At 35.5% G+C, this 26,492-nt stretch overlaps 1 protein-coding gene across 1 annotated transcript in view; it reads right to left on the reverse strand.

Annotated features, from left to right (window-relative positions):
• Positions 1–7,097: 7,097 nt before the first annotated feature.
• Positions 7,098–26,492, reverse strand: part of Epyc (epiphycan) — a 29,717-nt gene continuing 10,322 nt past the window's right edge. The window contains exons 2-6 of the mRNA XM_010633351.2: positions 17,194–17,377; positions 14,262–14,420; positions 13,311–13,513; positions 12,132–12,227; positions 7,098–7,423 (exon numbers count right to left, since the gene is read on the reverse strand). Coding sequence (XP_010631653.1) covers positions 7,253–7,423; positions 12,132–12,227; positions 13,311–13,513; positions 14,262–14,420; positions 17,194–17,377 — 813 coding nt within the window. The 3' untranslated portion in view covers positions 7,098–7,252. The remainder of the gene's footprint in view (positions 7,424–12,131; positions 12,228–13,310; positions 13,514–14,261; positions 14,421–17,193; positions 17,378–26,492) is intronic.

The raw sequence follows: 26,492 nt of genomic DNA on the forward strand, positions 1-26,492 counted from the left end.
ATATATATATATAGTGTGTGAGATAATCATGTGCATGGCATTTGTACTAGCCTTCATCTTTGCCATGTTCAATTAGTTAGAATCAGGACCCAGATACCACCTGCACACAAGGTAGGAATGGGTTGGGCATGGAAACACAAAGCTATAATACCAGAAGGCAGAACATCACTGAAGGTGAATCACCTTAGGGTCTATCTGCTGTGCATGTGAAACAAATCCATTTCAATGTCTAAACTATGCCCTTGCATTCACTACTAACAATTTTATCTCAAAAACTTCAATGACACTGTTGGCATTGTGACATTCCAATACATCCTTTTGTGATAAAAGACATACTGTGCTTTATGCCATACTTTATCCTTATTGCTTTATGTTGCAAAATTGGTCTGAATTTTTCTGCATTTGGGTCAAATAAAAATAATTAATTCTAACACTTGGTGGCAGTACTAGCTCATTTTCAATTCAGTTAGCGAGGATCTCTACAGAAAATGAGAAGTAAATTTTTCACCTTAAAATTTTATTACAAATCTCCCTTTAAAACTGTTCCATTCCAGGTTGACAGTATTTATCAGCAGTTATTCTAGTGTGGTGGAATTGGGTATATTTATAAGATACGAAGATTTTTGATTTGGCTTTTGAAAAGTAAACCTCAGTTGGTTAAACTTCTAAATGAAGATTCTTCAAAGAGAAATTGGGTATACTCTATTTTGTCAGGTAAATTTAATTCAACAAATATTTAAGATCCTAAATTATATATAAATTAATATACTGTCAGAGAGGGATTGGGCCCTCAAGGAAATCAGCACAAATAAGAGATTAGAGCTGTGGCTGGAGGCAAACATAAAGAGAGCCAGGCCCCAGGATGGAGATGCACTGGCCAGGCCCACAAGATAAGCAGCATCTGGAGACCCACCATCTGGTCCAGTGGGCCCAGACAGGCATCAGACACATAGGTGTGTGGCCATGTCATCCATGTACAAAGACTCCTCTTTTCACCCCAATGCCTTTATTCTTTCCATATACCCCTGCTGTTGATCTATTGGATCAATATTAGCTAAATGTCTCTACTTGTAACCCTACAGGTTATTGAGAGTTTGACCCACATTTTACCCATATGATGGCCTTGCTATATATATAAACTACATCTGACAAAGGGATTCCGTGGCCACCACTTTTAAGACCTTTCCAGTCTGTGTCTGAGGAGTTTTCTCTTAAACCTTTTCAACTATTAACCTCTATTGTCCCTTGGAGTTCATTCTTCCATACTGGGAGAGCATCAGTTTGCTACAACCGACATCGAGCAGGTCTGGAGGTATGTTTTTCCTATAACAATCCATCTACTTAAATAATGTGTTATGGGACATAAAAGAAATCAATAACTAGACTGCATGATTTTCCCTGTTAAAGACTTGTCTTTTTCTCAGCAAAAACACCTATATTTGGAATTTCAATCTAAAAGGGACAGTACCGTCTCTTTTGGTTTAGATTAAGTACTGTACAAGACATGAGGCATTTTTAAGGTGAGATAAAGAGAATTCAAAAGTACTCATTGCTTTCTCTTGATAAATTGGGACGTTGAGAGACAAGTTTTCAAATCTGTGAGGTATGTTATGCATCAGGGAAAATCATTGTGATACTCGGCCATTATGAACCTTGGAATCCTTGTGAGCAAATTATAAAGAGAAAGTTAACTTCATGATAACTTCAAAGTCCCTCTTTCTACAGACTCCATGATGAGAAAAGGTAAGCTTTGTACTCCTAACAGTACAATGTGTAGGTATTATTTACTAACACCTTTTGAAAACACTGTTAATCCTGTAGACTTTCAGAGAATTAATACATCAGATTGTATCATGACATCTGAAAGATGTGTACTCAGTGATGATCAGATATTGTTAGAATAGGCATGTTTGGGATAAGTAATTTTAAAGTAGAATATCTACAAGGACAATGGGATGCTGGAGGGTTTTTTCTTGGGAAATAGCCTCTAATAGTTAAAGAAAAATGAACATATCAAGGGAATAAGAGAAAAAGTTGAATCATTTAAAATGTGTTTAATTGGGATCAATTTAAGAATTAGAAATGTCACTTAAGAGGGTGAGGTGTTTGAAATGATCATACAGTTCCAGGATTAGAATAATACTTTTCTTTCCAGAGTGTCTTAGTTACTTTTCTTGTTACTGAGACAAAATACCAAACACTGAAAGTTAAAGGAGAAAAAGTTTATTTCAGCCTAGAGTTTGTAGAGGTTTCAGTCCATAATCGTCTGTCTCCAAGGCAGGTTAGCATGGCAGAGGGGCACGCAGAGGAGAAATAGTTAATGGCAAGTTCACGAGAGGCAGCAAATCAGCAAGCATGCAGCAGCTGCAGCAGAAACCCCTCCCTTTTATCCCTTCCAGGGTACGCAGCTTTTGGGTAGGTCTTTCCAGGGTGGGCCTTCCCATTGTGCACACCCAGAATCGTGCTAGGCCAGTCAGTGGACTACTTTAGTGATTGCACACCCTTAACCCTAGCATCACACAATTCAATCCCAGCATCATACACCATAGATCCAGTTATCTCCCCAAATTCCCATCTATGAGGACATGGGACTATAAGGGGACATTTAGACCAAGCCATAACACATATGCAGCCACAGTATCTGTGCACACATTATTTAACACTATCAAATTTGCATAGTAATGCCTGTTATCCCAGCTTTTGTTTTATTTTTGTTACAAATTCTCCTGATTTGTGATAATGGTGCACTGAGAAGACTGTGGGACGGAAAGTCTATAATTTGCTGGAGGATCTGATATCATCAGTAATGGTCTTATAGATGGAGCCTTATTATAAATACCTTTCATGAACCCCTTTATCCATGAAATAAAGTTATACTTTATGGCTTGTTACTATAAAGGATACAACCCAAGTTCAATTATTATTTAATATTTTATTATTATAATTATATCCTCTTTTTATTTTTAAAAGAAATGGAACTTTAAAATTTTTTTTTATTTATTTTTTTGGGGTAGCAGGGATCAAACTCAGGTCCTTGTGCTGCGGGAACCACTGAGCTAAATCCCTGGCCCCAAAACTGAATTTTTTTGTAGATCCTCCAGATGATTCTGGGCTACCATGCCTCCTCTGTTTAATGACTAAAGTCAGCTCAGCTTTCTAGAAGCTTCCTTTTTTCCTCATGACCCTCCACTTTCCTTCTGATTTTGTAGAGGCCACGTATGTGGAGGACTCTTCTGGTTCCCAGAAACGGTTCCTTCATTCTCACTTGAAATAAGGCTTTTGATCATTTGCAAATCACTGTCATGTGTGGAGACTAATGCTGATTTAGACATCTCTGTCTACTTTGTACACGATTTTCTTGTTTTACAGAGCAAAAGACATATTTGTCTTATTTAGGGGATGTTAATGGGATGGAGTGAGACACGATTAAAGCCTCAGTCCTTAACCTAGAGAAATGATTTAATCTCTTTCTTTGGCCTCTGACTTGGAATATTCATTTTGTCTGTCAACTTGTGAATTAGTACATACTACATATCTAAGTTGTATGGCATATAGTTTGTTTATTAGCTATATTAACAATGTAAGTAAAGAGGTGCTGAGTTTAGAATACAATAGCATACAAATGTAAACTGTAGGCCTAAATATGATTTTCTGACTCTATTCACTGAAACATAGGCCATTTTTACGGTTTCTTGATTTTTACCATCTTCTATATTATAGTAACGATGCATCAGAGATCTTAATATTTCAGCATGGTACAAAGTTGGCATAATAGTTATTAGTTTGTATATTCACAGTGTTCATCATTAAGCCTTATTAAAATGCATATATATCATCTAGTAGACTAGGCGCTCCTGTAATACCTTCTCCCATATTTCCCACACATTAAAGCCAGAGGAACACTGAAAAATAAGTTTGGCTAAAAATAGGACTGTATGTTAAAATGACATTTTTTTTCTAAGGATCATTGCAATTCTTTTTCTTCAGATATAATTAAAAAATTAAAATCATCCATTTAGCTGGCTCCTTGGTATAGCAGAATTAGAGAAGTCAGTGATTTTATTTGATTTCTTGCCCTTATGAAGAAATGATGGAAGAAGAAATATTCTATTTACAGATATAATCCTAAAATGGCTTCATTAAATGTTACCGGTGTTATCTTTATCTTTCTCATTGTCATTGCTAGTCATTGATATTTTCTGTGTCTCTAGGAAGATGTAAAGAAAGAGAAGGAAAGTCATTGTCCATGATGAATCACCATTTTTTTCATAATCCTAAGATTTGGAGATGGTAATAAACAGAATTTCAAAGATAGCACTGCAGAATTCCTAGCCTCTGCTTGTTCAGATATTTATTGCATTATAAATTTTTGCAAATGTAATTAAAGTCACAGCTTTTTACCTTTTTTTTTTTTTTCTTGGCTATACTGTGGCTCAAACTCAGGACCTTGTGCTTGTAAGGCAGACCTGGCACCACTGAGCTAAATCCCCAGCCCTTGACCTTAAAATATTAGCAACCAATTTGATCTGACTCTCTCAAACGAGCACTTTAAAAGCAGAGAATTTTCTTTGGGTAACAGCAGAAAAATAAATGAGAGAAGTCAGAAGCACTATAGGATTCGACAGGTCAAATCTGGCTTGGATGGAAGTAGCCATGTCATGAGTAATGGTGCACATCCTTTAGGAAAAGTAAAAGGCCCTTGTATGACAGCGAGCAATTAGGGGCCTCAATCAAACCTAGAACCATTAGGAACAAATGCTTCCAGCCATCTACATGAGCTTGGAAGTGCATAGTTTTCCACACCTTCCAGAGAACCCAGCCAGCCACATGTGGATTTTTCTGGTAATATCCCAAGAAAAACATGCAGCAAGTCATGTGGAATGTCTGACTTAGAGAAACCAAGACAGTACATGTATTTTACGCTGATAATTTTGTCGCTGTTGGTGGTGGTGTTTGTGGTGGTGGTGGTGGCCACAATAGAAAACTAATATAGAAGCACAGTGCTAGAAAAAATTCCTATTTTTTGTGTGGGTCATAGTAATGCAGTTATGAGACAATGTATGGTAAGCTCGCCCGTGGCTGAGACAGAGTATCTAACACATGTAAATAAAAGGAAGAGTTTAAATTGGCTCATGGTTTCAAAGGTTTGGGTCCATGGTCTCCTGATTCCAATGCAAAAACATCGTGGTAAAAAGAATACGGCAAACAAAGCTACTCCATGGGAAATAGAGCCCAGGAAGAGTACTGACTAGAAATATATCCAAAGTTGTGGCCCAGTGACCCACCTCTCCCAACTCAGTGCTACCTGCTAACAGAGTATTCACCTATGACATTGGTGGGTTAATCTACTGTTGAACATGCTGTCCTATTAATCCAATCACATCCCCAAGAGTCTCTTAATCCGTTCAAATTATTGTGGCTCTTGATGGTTGGTTGGTTGTTCTATTTTAAGCTTTTCGCCTTTTGGGATATTGTAGTTCTAATTAAATACATAGTCTTTTTTCTTTAGGACTCAGACATTAGCACTTGGTTTTCATTATTAAAGACTCATCAGCGATTATACTTTTAAATTGAGTCAAGAAAATATTTATATACAAAACCCAGGGACATTTTAGCAGAATGTTCTCTAATTGTTACATTGCAGAAATTTTGAGTTTAGCTCCAATGTCTACGAATAGTGGCATTATAACAAGTGATGTAAGGAGAACAAATTGATAAGTTATACATAAAATATATTTGAAAGACAGAAGTAGTTGAAAAATAATTGCATTTTTAAATGTTACAGGTAATACTTCCAATTGTCTCTTTTAAGTTTATTAGTTAACAAATAGAGTATGTAATGAAGAATGCTTGGTACTAATTAAAAACAACAAGGTTTTAAAACATCATACACTTTCCCATTGTGTGGGGGAAAGTATAAGTGCGTAAAACATCTTTTAAGGGTAATTTAATAGCATTTACTAAAATTTAAAATAATATTTTACACAGAATTCTGCTTTTGTGAATTTATTCACAGATACTCTCTCCCACATACATAAAGTTATTTACCATCAAGCAAAGATATTTTTGTAGTTTTGGTGTAAATGCAAAATATATACATTTATGTAATGGAATATTACTTGAATTCTGGAACCAGAACAGCTATACTGACATGGAAATATCCATACATAAAACAAGCAAAATTTAGAATAGTTACTATTTTTTGTACTTAAAAGTGCATGCCTATATTTATGTATTAGATGCACAGTGGTGGTATCTGTATAAATGTAGCATATGTTTATATATATATATAGATTTGTCTATACTATATATGTCTATATATATATATATATATATATATGTATATATGCCTAGAAATGGGGAGATAATGAATGCAAATTTTTGCTCATCAGGGAGAACTTCATAAATGAATGCTTGAAACCATTATTTCTAATGAGTGAGACTCAGGTAGGTATGTTACAGCTGAAAGAAAACTCATTTTTCATTTCATATCCTCTTTCTTTCAGTTTTTAACCAGGCACCCATATTATTACTGTGTATATTTTATGTACATCAGCTATTCTAACAAAATGTTTATTATTTCTTACCATGCTAAGCCATATTTTCCATTTTCCTACATTTGATTTTTCTGCAGGAACAAAAATATATCAAGTACCTAAAAATATAGCACATGTCTAAAGTTAATCTGGAGTTGTTTAAAATGATAATATGTTATCTTTCAAAAACTGGAGTTATATGTATTATTTTTGGATTCAGTTATTTGCATATTGTGACTATAACAAATATATCCCCACAAAAACATTTTAATTTCCAAGCATATTTATTTCTCTCTTTATGCTCTTTAATGAATTATAGAAAACAACATGCATAAGTAAAAAAACTAGGAAAGTTTAATCAAAAACACCTAAACACCTAACTGCTCAAAATTTTCTTTATTATATATTTATTTGAAATTAGCGTATGAATTCCTAAAACTTGCAAGTTATATGTGATTTATAAGAATTACTACGGGATACATTCTTTCCTCTAGCTCGTTCTTTCTATATATTTTGTCTGTTTATTATTAACTCATCTGATATATTCTTGAATCATTAGATTTTCATCATATCTTAACACTCTTAGCTGTGCCCAGTGTAATCATGTTCTCTTTCCGCACATAATGTGAAAGTATCATACTGAAGTTTTGCTTTGAGGAAAGAATAAAGTCAATTAGATGTGGTAGATATCATAAGGCTAATTATCTTATCTGAAATTAAACAAGACTCCCAATGGGCAAACGAGGTAGACACATGTATGCTTGCGGAGTTCTGCTGAGATTAATGGGGTTTCCATCCAATCGAATGTCTTCTAGGGCCTTCCGAATATATGTCAAGTTTTTAACATTGCAGAAAGTATCTTCATGCATCTCTAGAATGTTGTTATTCTAAAATAGAATAGAATAGAATAAATTAGAAGACAATGTGTAACATCTACTTAGTATCAATTGGAATTGTAGTTTATACTTTATTACACATCCATTTTTATTCGTTTCTTCCCTCAATCAAAGCTATGTGTTATATGACTAGTATCCAACATGCTCTTGCCAATTAATGAAAATAAATAAAAACTAGCCATATTGTTGCCCTTACATAGACCTCAGTATGGGATACAGAATATAAATAGTTGAGAACAATTTAAAAATAATAATATTCAAAAATTACAAGTAGAGTAAAACCGCTTTTCACAAACACTTCTCTTCTCCAACAATTCAGTTCCCAGACAGAATCTTTAGACAAAAATTTGCCTTCATTCAGAAACCTTGCATAGGGTGGTAAACAAGACCACGACCATCTTCCTAGCATGGACACGAACGTGGCCATCTTCCCCAGGATCGTGGAATGAATTGTTCGTGAACTGAGGGAGCCCTGTACTATAATGAAGGGATGGCGGCTGTAAAAAGTCACCTTAAGACATAACAACTGAACCGAGAAAGGAATGAGAAGACAGGCATGGGAAGAACTCAGGGAAGTGTGTCCCAGGAAGAGAAAACACAAAGTTTAAAGTCCGAGGAGACAGCGTGGTAATTCACCCCCTGAACAACGGAGCTTTTCTGCAAGAGGCTGAAGTGACAAGAAAGAGTGAAACAGCTAATATCAGCCAGAAAAGTGGAGCCCAGGACCAGAGTTTTAAAAATAGCTTTTCTGAATATATTTAACATACTATAAAACTCAATACTATATTTAAAATCTATAATTTAATATACTCAGAGTTGGGCAACCATCACTACAACCTAATTTTAGAATATTTTCAACACCTACAAAAGAAATCTCATATTCAGTACATTAGAAGTAAGCCCTCATTTCCCCCTTCCCTCTTTTCCCTGACAACTGCTCATCTACTTCCTGCTTCTATAAATTTTTATTCTAGGTTTGTCACACAGAGAGGACGGTGACCATATCATACATCATCTTTTGTGACTGAGTTTGACAGTTAGGACCATGTGTTCAAAATTCATACATGTTGTAGCAAATACTAGTAGTTCATTCTTTTTGTTACCAGAGAGTATTGCACTATCTTGATATAGAATATTTTTAATTTGTTTATGCATCAGTTAATGGAAATTTGGATTGTTTTAAAATCCAACTTTACTTTTATGAATAATATCTTACAGCTCTCATAAATAATGTTTCTATGAACATTTTCATTTAAGTCCTGTATGGAGACATGTTTTTAATTTTCATGAGCATATGAGGTATGATCTAAAGTTACAGTGAATGTTTAATTTTTAAAAATATACCACAGTAATAACACACATTGCCATTAATCTCCCTCTAAATACTCCTTGCTTTCAGCACACTTATCTGAACCTTTATTACTATTTTTTTAAGTAGTACTGGAAGTCCTCTTTCCTGTATTTAGTTGTGCTGTCATGGCTGCCTTGATGTCTAAATTGGTTCGAAACACTTACCTTTCATGCTTATTTTGATTTTGAGAAAGACCTAGAAGTTGTAGTACCAGACTCAGTGAAAAAGGTGGGTGAGGACACATCATATTTTTTAGGCCTATTTTCCCATTGGTTGACACTTGGCAGAAGCATTCACTCTGTTTTTGTATTTGCTTTATTTACCAAATTTGTAAAGACACACAAGAAAGATGACTTCCAGAAATGTTTCAGAAAGTAGCAGGAATAAATGGGGAGCTATTTTGAGAAATATTAGCTGCCCTGTGTCTTTTACCGTAGTAAATTGTAAAAAAAAAAAAAGTATTCACTGTGTATTTTGATCATACCTTATGTATGTAGACATTAAACTGTGTGATCATATAATAAGTCTATTCACTTTTAAACAAATTATTAAATTGATTCATAAAGTGGCTACAAAAGTTTAGACTCAAAAAATATGTGAGTGTTCCAACCTAACCAACACTTATAATGTTCTATTTTATTTTAGCCAATCAAGTGGGTGTAAATGATATCTCATTTTGGTTTTACTGCCAGAGTATTGAGAAACAATTGATATTTCATGTTGATCTTACGTTTGATATTTCATGTCATTACGTCCCTGAACTCATTTATCATTTCAAAAGTTTAATGGATTTCTTGTTATACACTGTAAGCAAAATCAATAAATTAATTTGGCAAGTATTTCAATCTAAATAATACTGTTTTCTGAAGCATGAATTTTTGGGGCATCTTTTCTTTATTTGAATCTTCTCCTTTTGACAATGTGTTGTATTTTAACAGTAAAAAGAAAAGTCTTTTACTTCTTTCTTAAATCTAGTTTTGAATATTTAAAGTAATTTGAGTATTAATATATAATTTTTAATTTTGTTTTCATATAATTTATTGATAATGCATGTAAATGCAATTGATATTTATATATTCATCTTAGAACCTGCCATATTACTGCACTCATCAATTCAAAGAGTTGTAGTGGAGTGTTTAGAAATTTTCTGTATATAAATAATGTCATCTGGAAATCACAAAACTCTCATTTCCTATTTGAATATCATTTATTTGTTTGTTTGTATATTTAAAATAAATATAGTTAGTTTTGCTTAATTGACCCAGCTAGGCTTCTAGGCGCATTACCAAAGAGACGTAGTGAGACAGTCCCGTCTTGTTTTTCATCTGTCCCTATGCTTTAGGTGTAGAGATTTTTAATGAGCCATCTTTACTGGACTGAGTAAATTTACTAGGCTTCCCACTAGTTATTAGAATTCCTTTATATATTAATATTGTTATTTATATAATGCATTTACGTTTTCAGGGTATGGTATATTGCATTTCTTGATTTTGAAATTTTGAACTATTCTTGAATTTCCTTGACAAATACCACTTGGTCATGTTGTTACCTTTGCATATTGGTGGATTCATTTGGTTGTGTTTTGCTGAAGGCATTTGTATTATACTCATAGAAGATACTGGTATTCAGTTGTTTTTGTAGTAATATCTTTGTCTATCTTTGTTATTGAGATTAGTATTTGCCTTAGACAATAAGTCAAGAAAAGTTACTTCTTTTTAAATTATTTTTAATACATTTCAATGATTAATATTGTTTTTTAAATATTTGGTAGAAATAGTATTCTGCTGTTGTTGCATTAAATATTCTGCAGATTATTGTTAGTTTCCTAGAGTGTGATTGATTTCTGCTACTTACTATTGATCTTGTGGCTAGTTGGTTTATCCATTATTGAAAGTAGAGTATTGAATTATCTAAACTGTTTCCGCATCATTTCTGACAATTTATGCTTAGTGAATTTTAGGGTTCTGCTGCTAATTGAAAGTTAAATAACGGAAATATTTTGAAAAATGCAATTAATGTTTTTCAAAACTTATAATAGGAATGTATGACTAATTACTTAGAAAGTCATCTCATACTGTGCATATTATGTTCTAAAATACCACATTCCTTATATCCCAGACAACAACAATAAATTTAATTAATAACTGGAAGACACAGTCCAAAATTTTGTAAAGGATTCTATTGAAAATTCTGTCTCTAAAAAAATCTAAATCTAAATAGAAACTCATTCCCAGAAAAACAGAAATTAAGAAAGAGTCATCTAGAACCAGAATGCAGATTAGAAAGGAAATAAACATAATTAAAAGAGATGGGTAGCCAAGCCTTGGACAGATATACACAAGACACTAAAATATGGAAAATATATTATTAAAAAGAAAAGAAACACACAGAAGCCAAAATTTGAATCTACAGAGGAGAAAACAAGAACCATACATTTGTTTCCTGTACGGAAAAATCACTTTTTAGAGTGGTTTATACTTTTTCTGCTAGAAAATGTAATATTGGACTGTGATGTTTCTTTGAGCATATAATGAACGTCTTATCTGCATATTTATTGCATAGAGCAGATGAAATTACTGCAGAAAGATGATTGCAGCTGCTGAGCAAAAGTTACTCATATTTGAATAAGGAGCAATTTATCTTTCTTTGTTTCAGTAACCAAAAATGTTTCAGTTGACCAAATTTTAATCACTTGGGTACAAATGAAATATACTTAGAAAGTATTAAATCATAACATTTTAAAAAATGTGTTTTACTTACTTCTTCAGAGATAAAATACACTTTAATGGTATTAAAAATAACGCAAACTTTCAAATATGTTTAAAAAGAACAGCAGAGAGAAGAAACAACTGCATTTTCTTTATGCAAACAAATGCAAGCTTATCATTTCTCAGCAAATAGGAATGCCTTAGACTGAGTATAATCCGGTACATAAAATCAAAATCCAAAGCTGAAACTGACAGTTTTCCCTGACCTAGAAGTCACATTCCATTTTTTTCCTTTCTCCTTTTTCTCTTCCACTTCTAACCTTTACTTTTTATTTAATCAGGTGAAGATTTCAGAGTTTTTTAAAGGGATGCTTTTAGTACCAAAAAAAGATGCATTTTTATTTTGAAAAAGTATAAAAATAAAGACAAAGGTCTGCAGAAATCCAGCAAGGTGAAGGCCACAAATGATTAAATATCGTATTCTCAGAGATAATAAATGAAAGAGAGAAATGACAAAAAACAGAAAAATTGTCCCAGTATATCCACATGTCATTAGAGACAGGTTTTTGGACCCTTTCTCCCTTCATTTGGTTTGGTTTTGTCTGGGTCTTTTGGCCTCATCTTACTGCCGGACACCAACCTGGAGGTGCAAGGCCCGAAGGTTTTCTGGGAGTGGCAGAGGAATGTGGTCCAAGTTGTTATCAGTGAGGTACAGATGGCGGAGGTCATACATATCCTGTAAGCAGTCCAAATGTAGAAACTTAATAGAAATCCCCTTTCCATGCAACCATGCATAAAATAACGTGTGCCCATGTGGGTTGTGTTTTCTAAATTATTCCACCATCCTGTTGAGTTTTAGGGAAAAAAGTGGCTGAAAGCAGAGTTTCCTGATCTCTAGGAAGAACCTTACTTTGTTCAATATAATTTTCTCAATTTAACCGAGGCAGCCACTTCCCATGAAAGCCATTTTATGTAGGATTTTGATGATATTAGTGAGACCTAGCAATAATTTATTTATAGTCATAAAAATGAGATTTTTGTCTCCCCAAAAAGCTTTTAGCCTCACAAACAAAAAGGCAGCTCAGTGATACACAAAATATTTAAATAATAACTTGTCTATTCTTGCCCAATACCGCAGAAAAACTGACTCTCCATCACCCATGCTGACCTATTTTGATTCTTGTAGGCTACAATGTACCCTTAAGGCCCTGCACAACATAGCCAGAGAGTCTAGCAGAGAGACAGTGCTAAGAAGACCACACTAGCCCCTCTGTGTTTTACAGAAATAACACAGTATCTCTTCAAAGAGTATTTTAATATCATTTGCTCCAGGAGAAGGAAGACTGGGTAAGGATACCAGTCATCTGATATTCTCAAGACTCCAGGCTGCTGTTCCAAGCAAGGCCTCTAGCTCCAGACTTGTTTCCTTTACTTAAAATATAACATCCCTAAATGATCCTTTCAGGGTTGTTCAGCAGCCCTCTGGACTGCATCCTTCCCAAGTAGTTATGTTTTCAGCCATGTAAAGTGCTCTCCCTGAGTGGAGTTCTGGATAAATGCAAATTGTTCCCTTCTAAGTAGCCACCCACTTGTTTTTCTCACTCTTTTTTCTGTTTATGCTGCCTGCACTTTCTTCAGAATGTACAGAATGTACCAGTACAGAGCATTTTTCAAACGCATGATAGACATGGCAATGAAGTTTATTTTGGAAGGTAAAATTTCCATTAAATTCGATCCTGTTACAGAAGTAAAAAGGCTCTCCATTAATAGCAAGTGGAAGGGAAAGATCAAAGTCTTTCCTATGAAATCTAAAGCTTACTTTAAATGCTTCTTGCTTGATCCCTTTCCTCCCAAGTCTATTGTTGCTGACGTCAATAAATGTCAAAGTAGCTGGCAATTCTGGGAGCTGCCTTATTTTGTTGTCACGAAGGACAAGCTCTTGAAGTTGAGGCAACTTTCGGAACGCATCTTCATCAATCTCAGATATTAAATTTGATGTCAAATCAATCCTTTTTAAATCATCTAGAAGAAAACAATGCGGGAAATAAATATTATTGAATATGGTTTTGATATAAAATATGAATATAAAATTCTCCACTGAAAATGCATTGAAAATGCAAATTTGAGTGTAGCAATAGACAGTTAATGAAATAATATAAAAATAAATTATAATATAAAATAATATAATAATATAATATAAAAATTGCTATTTCTAAATATACTTTGTGTAGCTTTTCCAAATCGTATTCTAAATGGTTTTCTCGATAAATAATATCCAAAGGTACAGGAATTAAAAGGAAATCTTTAAGTGATTAAACTTTATTTATAAAAATGAGAACTAAAATTCTTATAAGTTGGCATTAACTATAAAGTCAGAATTTAGGCTTACATCATCAACCATAAAACTATTATACTTTAATTACAGCTTGTTCAAAGCAGCCAAATCCTTTTAAATATATAACCATGACATCTTATTCTTAATGTCATCAGATAATGAGTTATAGCAAATAAACTACAATTATTTTTATGTTTAGTTAAAAATGGCTCATTTGAAACTAACAACAGCAACATAGTTTCATCATGACCATTAGTTACTGGTCCTTTCTTATGGTTACTAAAACAAACTTTCAAGCACTTAAATAAGAAAAAAATTGATTTATCAACCATAGTTTGTTATTCGACATCTTTTCCTCAATGCCAACACTTTGCACTGTACAAATTCTAGACAAATATGAAATGAAGAGAAGGACATTAATGTTGTCATCCATACTTAGGCTGGCAAAGTCATTTCTGTTGATCTTTTTAATTCTGTTAAAGCGAGAGTAGAAATAAGCAGTGTTCCTGGGCAGTGGGGGAATAGCATCAAGTTCATGGTCGTCACAGTATACAGTGGTACTTATACAAGTACACAGTAGGCAGGTTGGAAAGTCTAAAAGGTAGAAGTAAAGAATTACATGTAAGTAATCAAAAACTTCTAAGAAATCATGCAGTTAGAAATATTTGGTAAACAAGATTACAATCTTACAAAATGCATCCTGATATATTTCATATTTCTCATATAATTTCTATAAATCAAATGTGTAAATCAACATGTCAATTAGGCTACTCTAACATTTTAAAAATCTACTTTGAATTATGGATTGATACAGCATGACTTTTAATTCTATACTACTTAGAAATTCTGTTTTTCAAATATAAATGCTAAGATTGTGTATTCTGTAAAGCATTGCACAATAGTTTTCATTATAACTCTGATTCAATATTTAAACTTCCCACTAAAAAAAGCATAACAACAATAATATTTATTCATTCAATACAAATCATCGAACACATTTTATCTGAATGCTACCATGCTAGCTAGTGAAATAGCACTGAGCACAAATAGACGCAGTCTCATTTTGATCCGCTATGTCAGGTAAGTGTTCACTGCACAAACAGGCTTTCAGTGTGCTAAAAGTCATAAAGCATCAGATGAGCACAATCTATGTTATTTAGTCCAGTGAGGAAGTAATGAAAGCACATTTTTTGAAGAAATGAAAACTGAGTTGATTTCTGCAGGAAGAGGAGAGATGGATTCGGTGGATAAAAAGGAAGATTAAGTGAGACAAGGGAAGTAGCATCTGCCAAGTCCCTCTACTTTGGAGAGACTCTAAGATAGTCCGTGAGGCTTAAATTGAGAGTCTTTGGATGTGTGTGCTAGGACAGCTGTCTTGGAGAGACCTTGGCAGGGGCCTACGCAGGCGCCTTGTGAGCTGTGTTACAAGTTTCAGTTCCTGATTTAAGAGTAGGCAGGAGGGTTGAATGATCTGATTTACATGTTATGAGATCACTTGACTCGAAGGTGAGGTGGAAGACTGAAAAAGGGCAGGTGTGAAGAGTGAAGAAGAGTTGGAGCATAGATAAAATTTCAAATTTAGATTAATTTTAGAACTAAATCATGCCAGTGACTTGGTGATAGAGAAGCCAACAATCCAAAGAAGTTTGTGCGGCTGTGCTATATCTTAACACATCAGTTTAGTATTTTTCTCTATATCACACGTGCACACACACACACACACACACACCAGGCCCTTGCCCCTCCTTCACTATTGATTAGCTGTGTACAGAAAGGTAAATTGTAAAGAGAATGGAGAAGCAATGATCAGAGAGAAGGACAAAAAATGGGATAGCGAATTATTATGGAGGCCAAGTGGAGAGGAAGTTTTATTGTATTTTATTTTTGGTACCGGGGATCGAACTCGGGTCCTTGCACTTGCAAGGCAGGCCACCAAACCGCTGAGCTAAATCCCCAGCCCCAAGAATAAGTTTTAAAAGAAGGGAAATAAGCCAAGGCTGGCAAGCTTTCAGATGTAGATGAAAAACGGAAAAGAAGTTCTCACTGTTGGATCGCTCTTGAGACAATCATCAGAGACAAGTGAGATAGTCTGTAGAGTAACGAAGCTAGAAGCCAGGTAGCAGTTTAGGAGGCAGTTGGAGGGAGGATAAACTTTACAGCAAAGCTCTTAAATTGCTCGATTATGAAGAATAAGGAGTGAGAAATCTGTGCGTGGTCAGATGAGGTGCGAGCTGGTTAAAGTAAGAAGGAGTGAAAGGTAGGTTCGGAGGAAGATTGTAACCGTATGCGGATCCTTGTGGAGTTTGGAGCTTGGCAGTTTGCAGAGAGGACACAGTGGACTCAATTATAATTCAGCCCTGGTGTACCAGACCTTCGTCGGTGTGTGGGCCCAGAGCCCCTGGCGCCTTGTGAGCTGTGTTACAAGTTTCAGTTCCTGATTTAAGAGTAGGCAGGAGGGTTGAATGATCTGATTTACATGTTATGAGATCACTTGACTCGAAGGTGAGGTGGAAGACTGAAAAAGGGCAGGTGTGAAGAGTGAAGAAGAGTTGGAGCATAGATAAAATTTCAAATTTAGATTAATTTTAGAACTAAATCATGCCAGTGACTTGGTGATAGAGAAGCCAACAATCCAAAGAAGTTTGTGCGGCTGTGCTATATCTTAACACATCAGTTTAGTATTTTTCTCTATATCACACGTGCACACACACACACACACACACACCAGGCCCTTGCCCCTCCTTCACTATTGATTAGCTGTGTACAGAAAGGTAAATTGTAAAGAGAATGGAGAAGCAATGATCAGAGAGAAGGACAAAAAATGGGATAGCGAATTATTATGGAGGCCAAGTGGAGAGGAAGTTTTATTGTATTTTATTTTTGGTACCGGGGATCGAACTCGGGTCCTTGCACTTGCAAGGCAGGCCACCAAACCGCTGAGCTAAATCCCCAGCCCCAAGAATAAGTTTTAAAAGAAGGGAAATAAGCCAAGGCTGGCAAGCTTTCAGATGTAGATGAAAAACGGAAAAGAAGTTCTCACTGTTGGATCGCTCTTGAGACAATCATCAGAGACAAGTGAGATAGTCTGTAGAGTAACGAAGCTAGAAGCCAGGTAGCAGTTTAGGAGGCAGTTGGAGGGAGGATAAACTTTACAGCAAAGCTCTTAAATTGCTCGATTATGAAGAATAAGGAGTGAGAAATCTGTGCGTGGTCAGATGAGGTGCGAGCTGGTTAAAGTAAGAAGGAGTGAAAGGTAGGTTCGGAGGAAGATTGTAACCGTATGCGGATCCTTGTGGAGTTTGGAGCTTGGCAGTTTGCAGAGAGGACACAGTGGACTCAATTATAATTCAGCCCTGGTGTACCAGACCTTCGTCGGTGTGTGGGCCCAGAGCCCCTGTGAATTCTGGTTCCTGTGAGGAAGAGCCATCTATCAGCCTGGGGGTGGATTCCTCCTCCTCCTCCTCCTCCTCCTCCTCTAGGACCTCCTCCGACTGTGGAGCTGGAGTGGGGAACTCTCTGCTCCCCGAAGGCATCATTGTTACCCTTTTGACCTGGAAAAGAAGCAGAAGACAACCAGGCCACCTCAGTCATCCTGCGTGGCGGTGACAAATTTAAAAGCATCCATCGTTGCCACAAGATGTCACTGGTGTCTTGAAGTTCAGCGCTCCATCTGGTCAGACAGCTGGGGCAGCACATGTGGATTAAGTGACTGTTACTATTGTTTCTGATGAAGTTTACTTCTGAAGTCTTAGGAATTGTTTTCAAAACCTTTTTTTCGGTCTTTATGCTATTTTTTCCCCCTCTCATGTATGTTTGTTCATCCCATAGGTTTTAAAGAACCTCATTTATTGTTCTGTAATAATGTACGTCTTACAAAAAAGGTTCATCGTTGTGAAAGAAGTACGCAAAGTAAATTCCAAAAGTCTCCATCTCTTTCCAGCCATAATTCTACTCCCTAGAAGATGAGAAGTAATAAGATGAGTACTATTTTCTTTTAAACCTTCATTTCCTAGATTTAGGTGTTCTTTTCCCTCCCAAAATCTTATGCTTCCCTTCAGGGCAATGCATTGCAAAGTATTCTTTCTACTAAAATAAAATGTATAGTGATGCTAAGATAGTATGATTTGAATATAACCCATAATTTCTTAGATATTTTCCATGTTATTTCAATAACAAATACTACAAAAATACTTATGCTGAACTTGCCCTCTGGAGAATTTTGACAATAAAACAAATTTATAAAATTGCAAAAACATTCGGAAAGTTTTCAGATTGCAATTTTTATTTTCAACTGTTTTTATCTTTTATTTTGAGATAGGGTATGGCTGAGCTGCTAAGTTCTCCAGGACGAGCTTGAATTTATGATTCTCCACTACACCCAGCTGCACAATTTTAGATTATACTCTCTCTTTTTTCTTGGTGTTTGCATTTTTGAATGATGAATTGTTGCTTCTATGAATACACTTTGCATTTAGAACATACCCTCACTTTCAGCTACTTGTCCTTATCTTAGTATTTATTCCTGTTTTATTTCTTACTATATGTCTTCCTCTCTGATGAGCTTCTAGGCTTGGGCTGTGAATTTTCTCAAGGCAGTACAGGCAGAAACATCCAGGACCCACTCTTCGTGATCGATTGTCCTCCCCATGCTACAAGAAATCTCGGATTTTCCTTTGACCTTATTGATATAGACTCTTGGTTCTTTTCATCTTCTTTATTGGAATTCATTAATGAAAGAGAAATTATTTTCTAAATTATTTAGTACCAAAATGATGAGTAAACTACTTTTTTCATCTTTGAAATAGGTATTTAATAGGTCTAATACATTTCTGGAAATTTTAGATGACCATAGGATTTTATAGTTCTATTTTTTATGTAATACTGCTTTTATATATGTAAATATGTGTATATATATAATATATATATATTCACTTAAAATGAATAAATTTGACTATATATTCACTTAAGTGCACAAATTTGAATATAAACATTCACTTAACAAATGAAAATATGCTCTATAAGAAGTTCTGAACTTTCTTCCATAAAGTCTGTTTCAGCTTTTCCTACCACATATTGCAATCATTTCATGAGTTTTATGCATAGCAAGTCTACAAGCTGTGAAACTCTGCATGTTTTCTTCTATCTTTATACCTCTAGGCTATTGCATAATAAGCAATCAACAAGTCCTTTCTGAGCTACATAATTAAAGAAAATTGTTTCTTGTCCAAGGTATATTTAATTCACAGCTCTATGTTTAACTGGAGGGATTTTGCTGAGAAGAATCAATGAATGTGCTAATGCTTACTTTAAAACATTTAAAATAAGAAAACAAAGCAAAGATTCATCTGCATTTGATATTTTAGGTGCCATGCACAAAGATACTGTAAAGATCGGCCAAAAATCTCCAGCTGAGAAGACTGGGGGCATCTCTTTAAACAGAAAGACATACGGTTTCCATCAGTAGGGTCAGAAGAGAAATGGATTTGCAGAAAAACAAAAGGAAGGCTCCGAAAAGAGCGGAAATTGAGACAGATGTTTCATGGAATGGAGGCAGCCTACAGGGAGAAATGCATTCCAGACGCATTGCCTTAAATCTTTAACTTTGTAGGAAAATGTTTGCACATACTTCTCAGAGATAATTGTTTTTCCACTGATTTGATGTGAAGCTGCAAGATCTCACTTGTCATCCAATATAATGAGGTAAAACAGCTTTGGTGTTTATCAGAAACTGTTTTTGTTCATGCCTGCTTGAAAATAAAATGAGCAAAAACTTCTAAATCCAAGGAAAAGCAATGCCATTCATTTCAGCAAAATTGCAGACTATAGCCTCATTGTCCTGTGTCTGGAGAGTCTTTTGCATTGTAAACACATTTATTCTTACTATTATGTAGAAGTTATCTGGGCATCTGCATTACGTCCTCTTTTACCAAGCTTCACGCTGTGGCATGACTTTGTGAAGCAATGCATGAAAAAGAATGAGGCCGAGGGATCATGAGAACCTGTCTGTCCACATGGCAGATTTCTGTTTGTGCTGTAGAAACCTAAATTTGGACCTGAACACAAATAGATGGACACTATCCCTTACTCACAGGCTGCAATCAATAATTCTCAAATTTAAATATCATTGAGCATTTTATATAAATATGTATTCATTCTTTCAGAGCTTTTTTCTCCTTTCATTTTCCTTCGACACTGTTTTTTTTTTCTTGCTTGTTTCCTAATGAATTGATGTGTTAAACTGTTGCTTGTATTTCTGCATTACAAACACCACACAGGAAAGGTCTTTACAGTACATCACTTTGATTTAGACATAACTGCATTTGCTGATCTTCTTGACCTAGTGCTAGGAAGGAACTTCTTTAAGTCAATTGATTTGAAGAAAAAAGTGTATATTCCCACTTGGCCTTAGGACTGTCTGGCTTTGGTCATGGTAAACTTGTGTCTGGCTTGGGTTATGGTCAAGGAGTACATTTTGTACCTTTGAAAGAGTATAGGCCAGAAATGACAACTGTTCCAATACCTGAAAGGAGGGGAGGGAGGAGGGAGAGAGGGGAGAGAGAGAGAGAGATCTGGGAGAGTGAGGTCTTAGAAGATGTTCACCTGTAGAGCTAATTTCCGAGAAAAGAAGTCCCAAGGGCTGCCTAGGCTTCCTCACTCTCCTCAGCCTGGACTCCATGCAGGCAGCCCAGCACCTCATGTAATCTACAGGTAAATGGGGTTGATGAAACTTTGAACTGTTTCAGACTCAGATTCTGCCCTCTGGAGGAATAAAAGCCTCTCGATATAAAATAATCCTGTTGCATTTCTTGTGTCAGACTGTACTAACATATTAATGTTGTTATCAATACTACCTCAAAATATTTAAGGTTTTCATTTTCTGATAATCGGCAGGATCGACTGTCCATAGCAAAAACTCAGCATCATTTTAATTAGCAATGTATTTAGTCAAAAATAATTTTGACAATTTTTTTTTGTCTTCAAACAAAAAGCACATGTAACTTATGTGGTTTTTCTATAACATGGAGTACTACTTAACCATAAAGAATGAGAAACTAGAAACATTTATAGCTAAATGGATGCACATTGAGGCTATACTCTTAAGTGAAATAAACGGAACACATGTGTAAATACCAAATAGTTTCTCTGGTGTGAAAAATTAAAACTGTAAATAAGGTTCAAATGGTATAATTGGAAGAAATAGGAAGAAAATGGCCAAAGGGGAAGTGGGAAAGGGAGGGGAAAGGAAATAAGGGAAAAGAAAAAATACGATAAAAGGGAAAAATGGAAATAAAGTCTGTAAATAGGGAAGGGTGGAGGGGGTGAAGGGAGGGCAGGGATATGGATCAAAACAAGAACCAAGACGTAACTGTATTGTTTGCTTTTAATGGACCAATAAACTGAATGGGGAAAAAACCCTCACTATCAATAAGAACATTTACTGGCTTTGCAGTTAAACCATGAAAAACAAATGTGTTCAGAAATTAGAGTCCCAAGTCTTCCCAATTACTTTGGCTGCCAGAGAGCCTTCAGGATGGACTTCTTATCACCCATGTTGCCTAAACCCCTGAAGACAGTCACAGACCACTTGCTGCCACTCAGCATTGTAGAATTAATGAAGCTTTTGAATTTTGTTGGTATCTAGGTATTAATTTAGTCTCAACACTTAATCTGTATCTGTGCCCAACGAGGATCTCAATGATAATTTTTGTATAGTAGAAAAAAATGCCACGAAGGAATTCAGATTACCCAGATTTGATTCCTACCTTCATGAATACGTGAAAACATCAGCAAGCTAAGGAGTAAATTTGTAGTTGGTGGAAAGTTTGCCAATTTTCATGATATTTAAACAGTCAGATTGAATGTACACCAAGCATTAAGCTTAAGGTCTGGTCAATTGTATATCTTTCTTGCTGATATTATTTCCTAAGCATCTATCTATGCCATTATGTATCTGCCACCAACACCAAAATCTAAGTTATCACCCACTATTGCCTGGGGTACAATAAATGTCTACTTATACCATATTAGAATATCCTCCAGGATTTATGGAGCAAGAAAGGCCCCTTAGAAAGACAAAATGCTTCCTGTTAACCAAGGCCAAATTCATCTCATGGCCTCTTATTATTCATAGGAATCACAAGAACATTGACCTTGCAGAAGTATAATAACATTGACAGATTTTATATTTTCAAAATCCTGTTATAAAAATAAAGCTGTGCTAGGATTAAAACATGAATACATATAAAGATATTCGAATAATATGTACAAGCCAGGTGTGGTGGTGCACGCCTGTAATCCCAGCCCTCGGGAGACTGAGGCAGGAGGATCTCTGTGAGTTCAAGACCAACTTGGGCTATACAGTGAGTTCCAGGTCAGTCTCAAATACATAGTGAGAGCTTGTCTTAAAAAAGAAAAAAAAAAAATATATATATATATATGTACCAACCATATGGTAGGCACCATATAAGAATTGGCTCTGATTATTAGAATAAGATCAAAATTCTTTGACTTATAGAGTCCTACACATTTGGTTTTCATCTTCCAAACCATGTTCTTGGGATGTCTAACTAAGCTCCACTTGTCATCATCATCTGTTTCTGTTTTCAGTGTTTCTTCTCCTATTAGACACTTTCATGCCCTAGTTCCTTAGACAAAAACACCTTTCTTTGCTTGGCTTTTGAGATTAACTGCTTATTTATCCTTTGCATCCAGTTCTAGGCTGATGTCCTCAAGGAAACTTCTCATGGTCTACGTGACTTAGACAGATATGTTTGATAGCTCCCTGATACTGAGGAATTCTTGTTGCCACAGCAATAATTGCATTTATGCCATTAGAACAAAATCTTTTGGTCATTCTCTTCATTGGATACATGTTCATTTACACTGTGACATTCCAAGTCTTACAATCTCAAAGTAAAGCCTAACCTCTCTTCTCTTGAATTTTGGGTTTAGATTGGCATTTTAACTTTTTTTAGCCAATAGAATACACTGTTGTCAGTCAAATTTTAGGATACACCTCTAGAAATATTGCAAATTTCCGGTTGTTTTCTTTGAGTCCTTCTTGTTTCTGAGAGAGAGAGAGAGAGAGAGAGAGAGAGAGCTGTTGTCATTATAGAAACAAACCAGAGATCTGTGTTGGAAGATTAAAGAAAGAACAAGCCCCAGAAAAGAGAGGTATCTCAAATCAGGCCAACCTAGTCTAGCCAGTTCTCAACTAATACAGCAGCTATTTGTACTGAACCTAGCATGAACCAGAAGCAGACATGCGCACACACACGTGCACATGCACACACACACAAACACACACACACACACACACACACACTGACCTCAGATTATGAACCAAGTAAATTGCTTTATGCCTCCAAAATTTGGAATTATTTAGTACACAGCACAAAATAGTTGTGTTGGTTACTTTTCTCTTATTGCTGAGACAAAATACTCAAGTCCAAAGTTAAAAGGGAAAGGGTGTGTTTGGTTTACAGTTTGTAGAGATTTCAGTCCATAGTTAGGTGACTCTGAGGCTGGGATGGCAAACAGACATCAGAGAAGATACACACAAGGTAGCAAAGGCAACAAGAGATATTTAACAGTGTCTCCCTATCTTATTCAGACTACTTAGGGTGGGTAACACCCAAACCCTTAATTCTAGTGCCCTCGAGCCTAGCATTGCATCATGAATTAATTCCAGCTACACACACTGTAGATTAAGCCTATGACCACACGAGGCTTTGCGGGGACAGCTAGACCCAAACCATAACACTAACGGTTACCTATTTTAATGTTGTGTAAGGGGAAATACTATGTATTTTCTTTTTCACCATTGTATTTGCAGTTCCTACCCCAGTTCATATAAAAGTCAGTAGGTTTTCTAATGTGTATCATTGAATCAATACAGGTAAACAATGTCATTATTTAAAAATTCAAGAAGTGTAAGAAATGTCTTGATTATCAGAATAAAAAAATAATGCAACATAGCTCAAAATTCAAGAAAGAGAAGATGAAGATGAAATGTGTGTTATCTCAGGTGTCTCCATATCTACTAATGGACTTTCATCGAGGAGTAAACATATTATGAAAGGAAGCTAGTGTTCTGACCTGCTTTAATAAAATTGAGTTGGGAATCTCTTATTGATCCAAGAATGTCATCTAGGTCTGTTATTGATGGGCAGATAGAGTTAAACACCCAGTGTTCATGCCTCTCCACTACATGTGTCCAGGGACGGTATTCACGTGGTATCCTAACGGATGCTCTCTGGATCTGTGCAATCTGCTGTTTTTATGTTGGACATCTTAACTGTAAGCCATCAGTTAACCAGTCCTCACTTAGGTTTCTTTCTTTCTCTATCTCCTCTTTTATGTCCAACATACTCCTCACAATTTTGACTAAGCATTTCAACTTAGGCAGACATGGGAAAATTTCATTAATTTTTCTTTTGCCTGTATGCACACCCACGACCATCACACTGTAGAAAGACAAAGTAAAATTGTGTACACACTGAGCTCTCCATTCACTCTTTGACATTTCTTGAGGAATGAGGATGTAATTGCTCCTGTTAGAGCAAGAAAAAAAGTTCATGTTTTGTAGATACATGTTGGGTCACAGATAGAGTCACACAGCATTCACCAGCTAAGAACTGAAATTCCTTCAAATTGTTCACCCATTGGAGAATTGAGCTCAAAATGATGCACTGAGAGGAACTTAGTCCTCAGGGACCTTAGGAGCCAGTCCTCACCCTTGAGTCTTGCTCATTAATGATAATGAAAGAGCTGAGAAAGAACAAATAAATTCAACAGGATAAAGTCTAAAAAACTTGGCTCATAGAAGAATAGTTTGCTGTTGTGGCCAGCGCTATCTGGAGGAAAGAAATAAGAAATATGGTGAACAAGGACAATACACTAAAGAAATAATTTCTGGCACATAGAAGGTTTCACCAGATGTCATTATGTAACTAAGCCAAGCAAGACTCTGTTAAATAATTAATTTCTTTGGTACCCTCCTTCTGAGAACAGAGAAATCTAGACAGGGGAAGCAAGCACTCTCATCATTGTGAAGTGACCACTCACACTATGAATTCATAAGTGAACTTCCCTACGCATACGTTAAGAGTCATATGAGTTTTTCTTGGCATCATTCACCACCTTAAGATCTGATGTGATCGCCATTGATCATCCATAGGAAATTCAGCTGCTGAATCTGAAGGCTAAAGACCATGTCAAGGCCATGAGCCCACAGAGGAAGACTTGGTACCTGACTTTCTTCTTTACTTTAACAACTTTATTGATCATCCATAGGAAATTCAGCTGCTGAATCTGAAGGCTAAAGACCATGTCAAGGCCATGCGCCCACAGAGGAAGACTTGGTACCTGACTTTCTTCTTTACTTTAACAACTTTAAAAAAAAAATTTGATGTAGAAGGATCGCAAAATAAAATAAGAATTTGTAATTATTTTATTTTTATGACATGATTATTGTATCAGAATGAAACTTAAGCCTAGTTTAACCTAACGGGTGAGAGAATTGTATGAGCGATCTGTCTGGTTTTTCTACGAGGCATTCAGCTAAAATGCATTTTCTACTTTGTTTTAATCTGAGTTTGCTCATGTAGTGAGCCTTAGCACGTGGAAGAGGGGAGGACGTGAGACCGCACAGCTGCGCTATATTAGTGAAGAGTGAGGATAGTTTCTCCTCATTCTGCCTCTTCTCCAAATCTGTCCCTGCAAGACCCTAAGGATCACCGGACTTCAAGGGAACCTTGAGGTCCTAAGTTGAAGATAGTGAAGTTACGGTATGAAACAGACTTGGAACTCTTAAGGGTTACGTGGAGGAAAGCAACTTACACTGGATTTCAGAGTTGTTTATTATTGCTACTATTATAATTTGTCCCAAAACAAACATTTTTATTTTCTTTTATTGTCCACTACTAATTACATTGAAAGAATGAGTTTAATATTTTGTAGGTTGACTAATCTAGTACATATCTCTGTGTTTAGAAAAAAAAAATGGACGCACTATTTTTGTTCGGATGTTTTCAAATTTCGCTTCCACAATCATTGTATGATCTTAGTTATTTGCTGCAGTGCTCACTGAAATATCGTGCCATTAAATTTGAGTAAATTTACTAAAATAATGCTCAATATTTATGACGTAAAAGTTAACAAAGTTATAAAATGAATAAATGCCTTGGAGTTAAATATCAAAATTAGTTAACAGAGTTTTGTTTATAGCAAAATAGCATAAAATCATAATACGTGATGTTAACATGCTTGCTAGGATAATCATGTATTTAGGACATACAAATGTTTCTTAGTTTTTATTTTTCTGTGTATCTCGCTGTATGGTTATTCTTCATAAGCTTATAATTCTAAAAATAGCACTTTTTTATTCAAAAATTCAATTTGTAATTTTTTTAGGGGCTTTTTTTTCTTTTTTGGTACTGGGAATGGAACCCAGGGCCTTGTGCTTCCTGGACAGGTGCTGCACCACTGAGCTACATCCCTGGCCCAAACTTTTAATTTTCAAGTGAAAAATACAACATACAAAGCAACAATACATGATGCCAACTCCAATTAATCACATTCTTTAGTCTTTGACTTTTGGGGGGCCTCGGTATGTTTTTCTTTGCTCACATGTTTATTTTTTAATTTTCTTTTATTGCTGTCAGA

This window comes from Fukomys damarensis, unplaced genomic scaffold (assembly GCF_012274545.1).
Source record: "Fukomys damarensis isolate Sample0158 unplaced genomic scaffold, DMR_v1.0_HiC HiC_scaffold_15, whole genome shotgun sequence".
Classification (NCBI taxonomy): domain Eukaryota; kingdom Metazoa; phylum Chordata; class Mammalia; order Rodentia; family Bathyergidae; genus Fukomys; species Fukomys damarensis.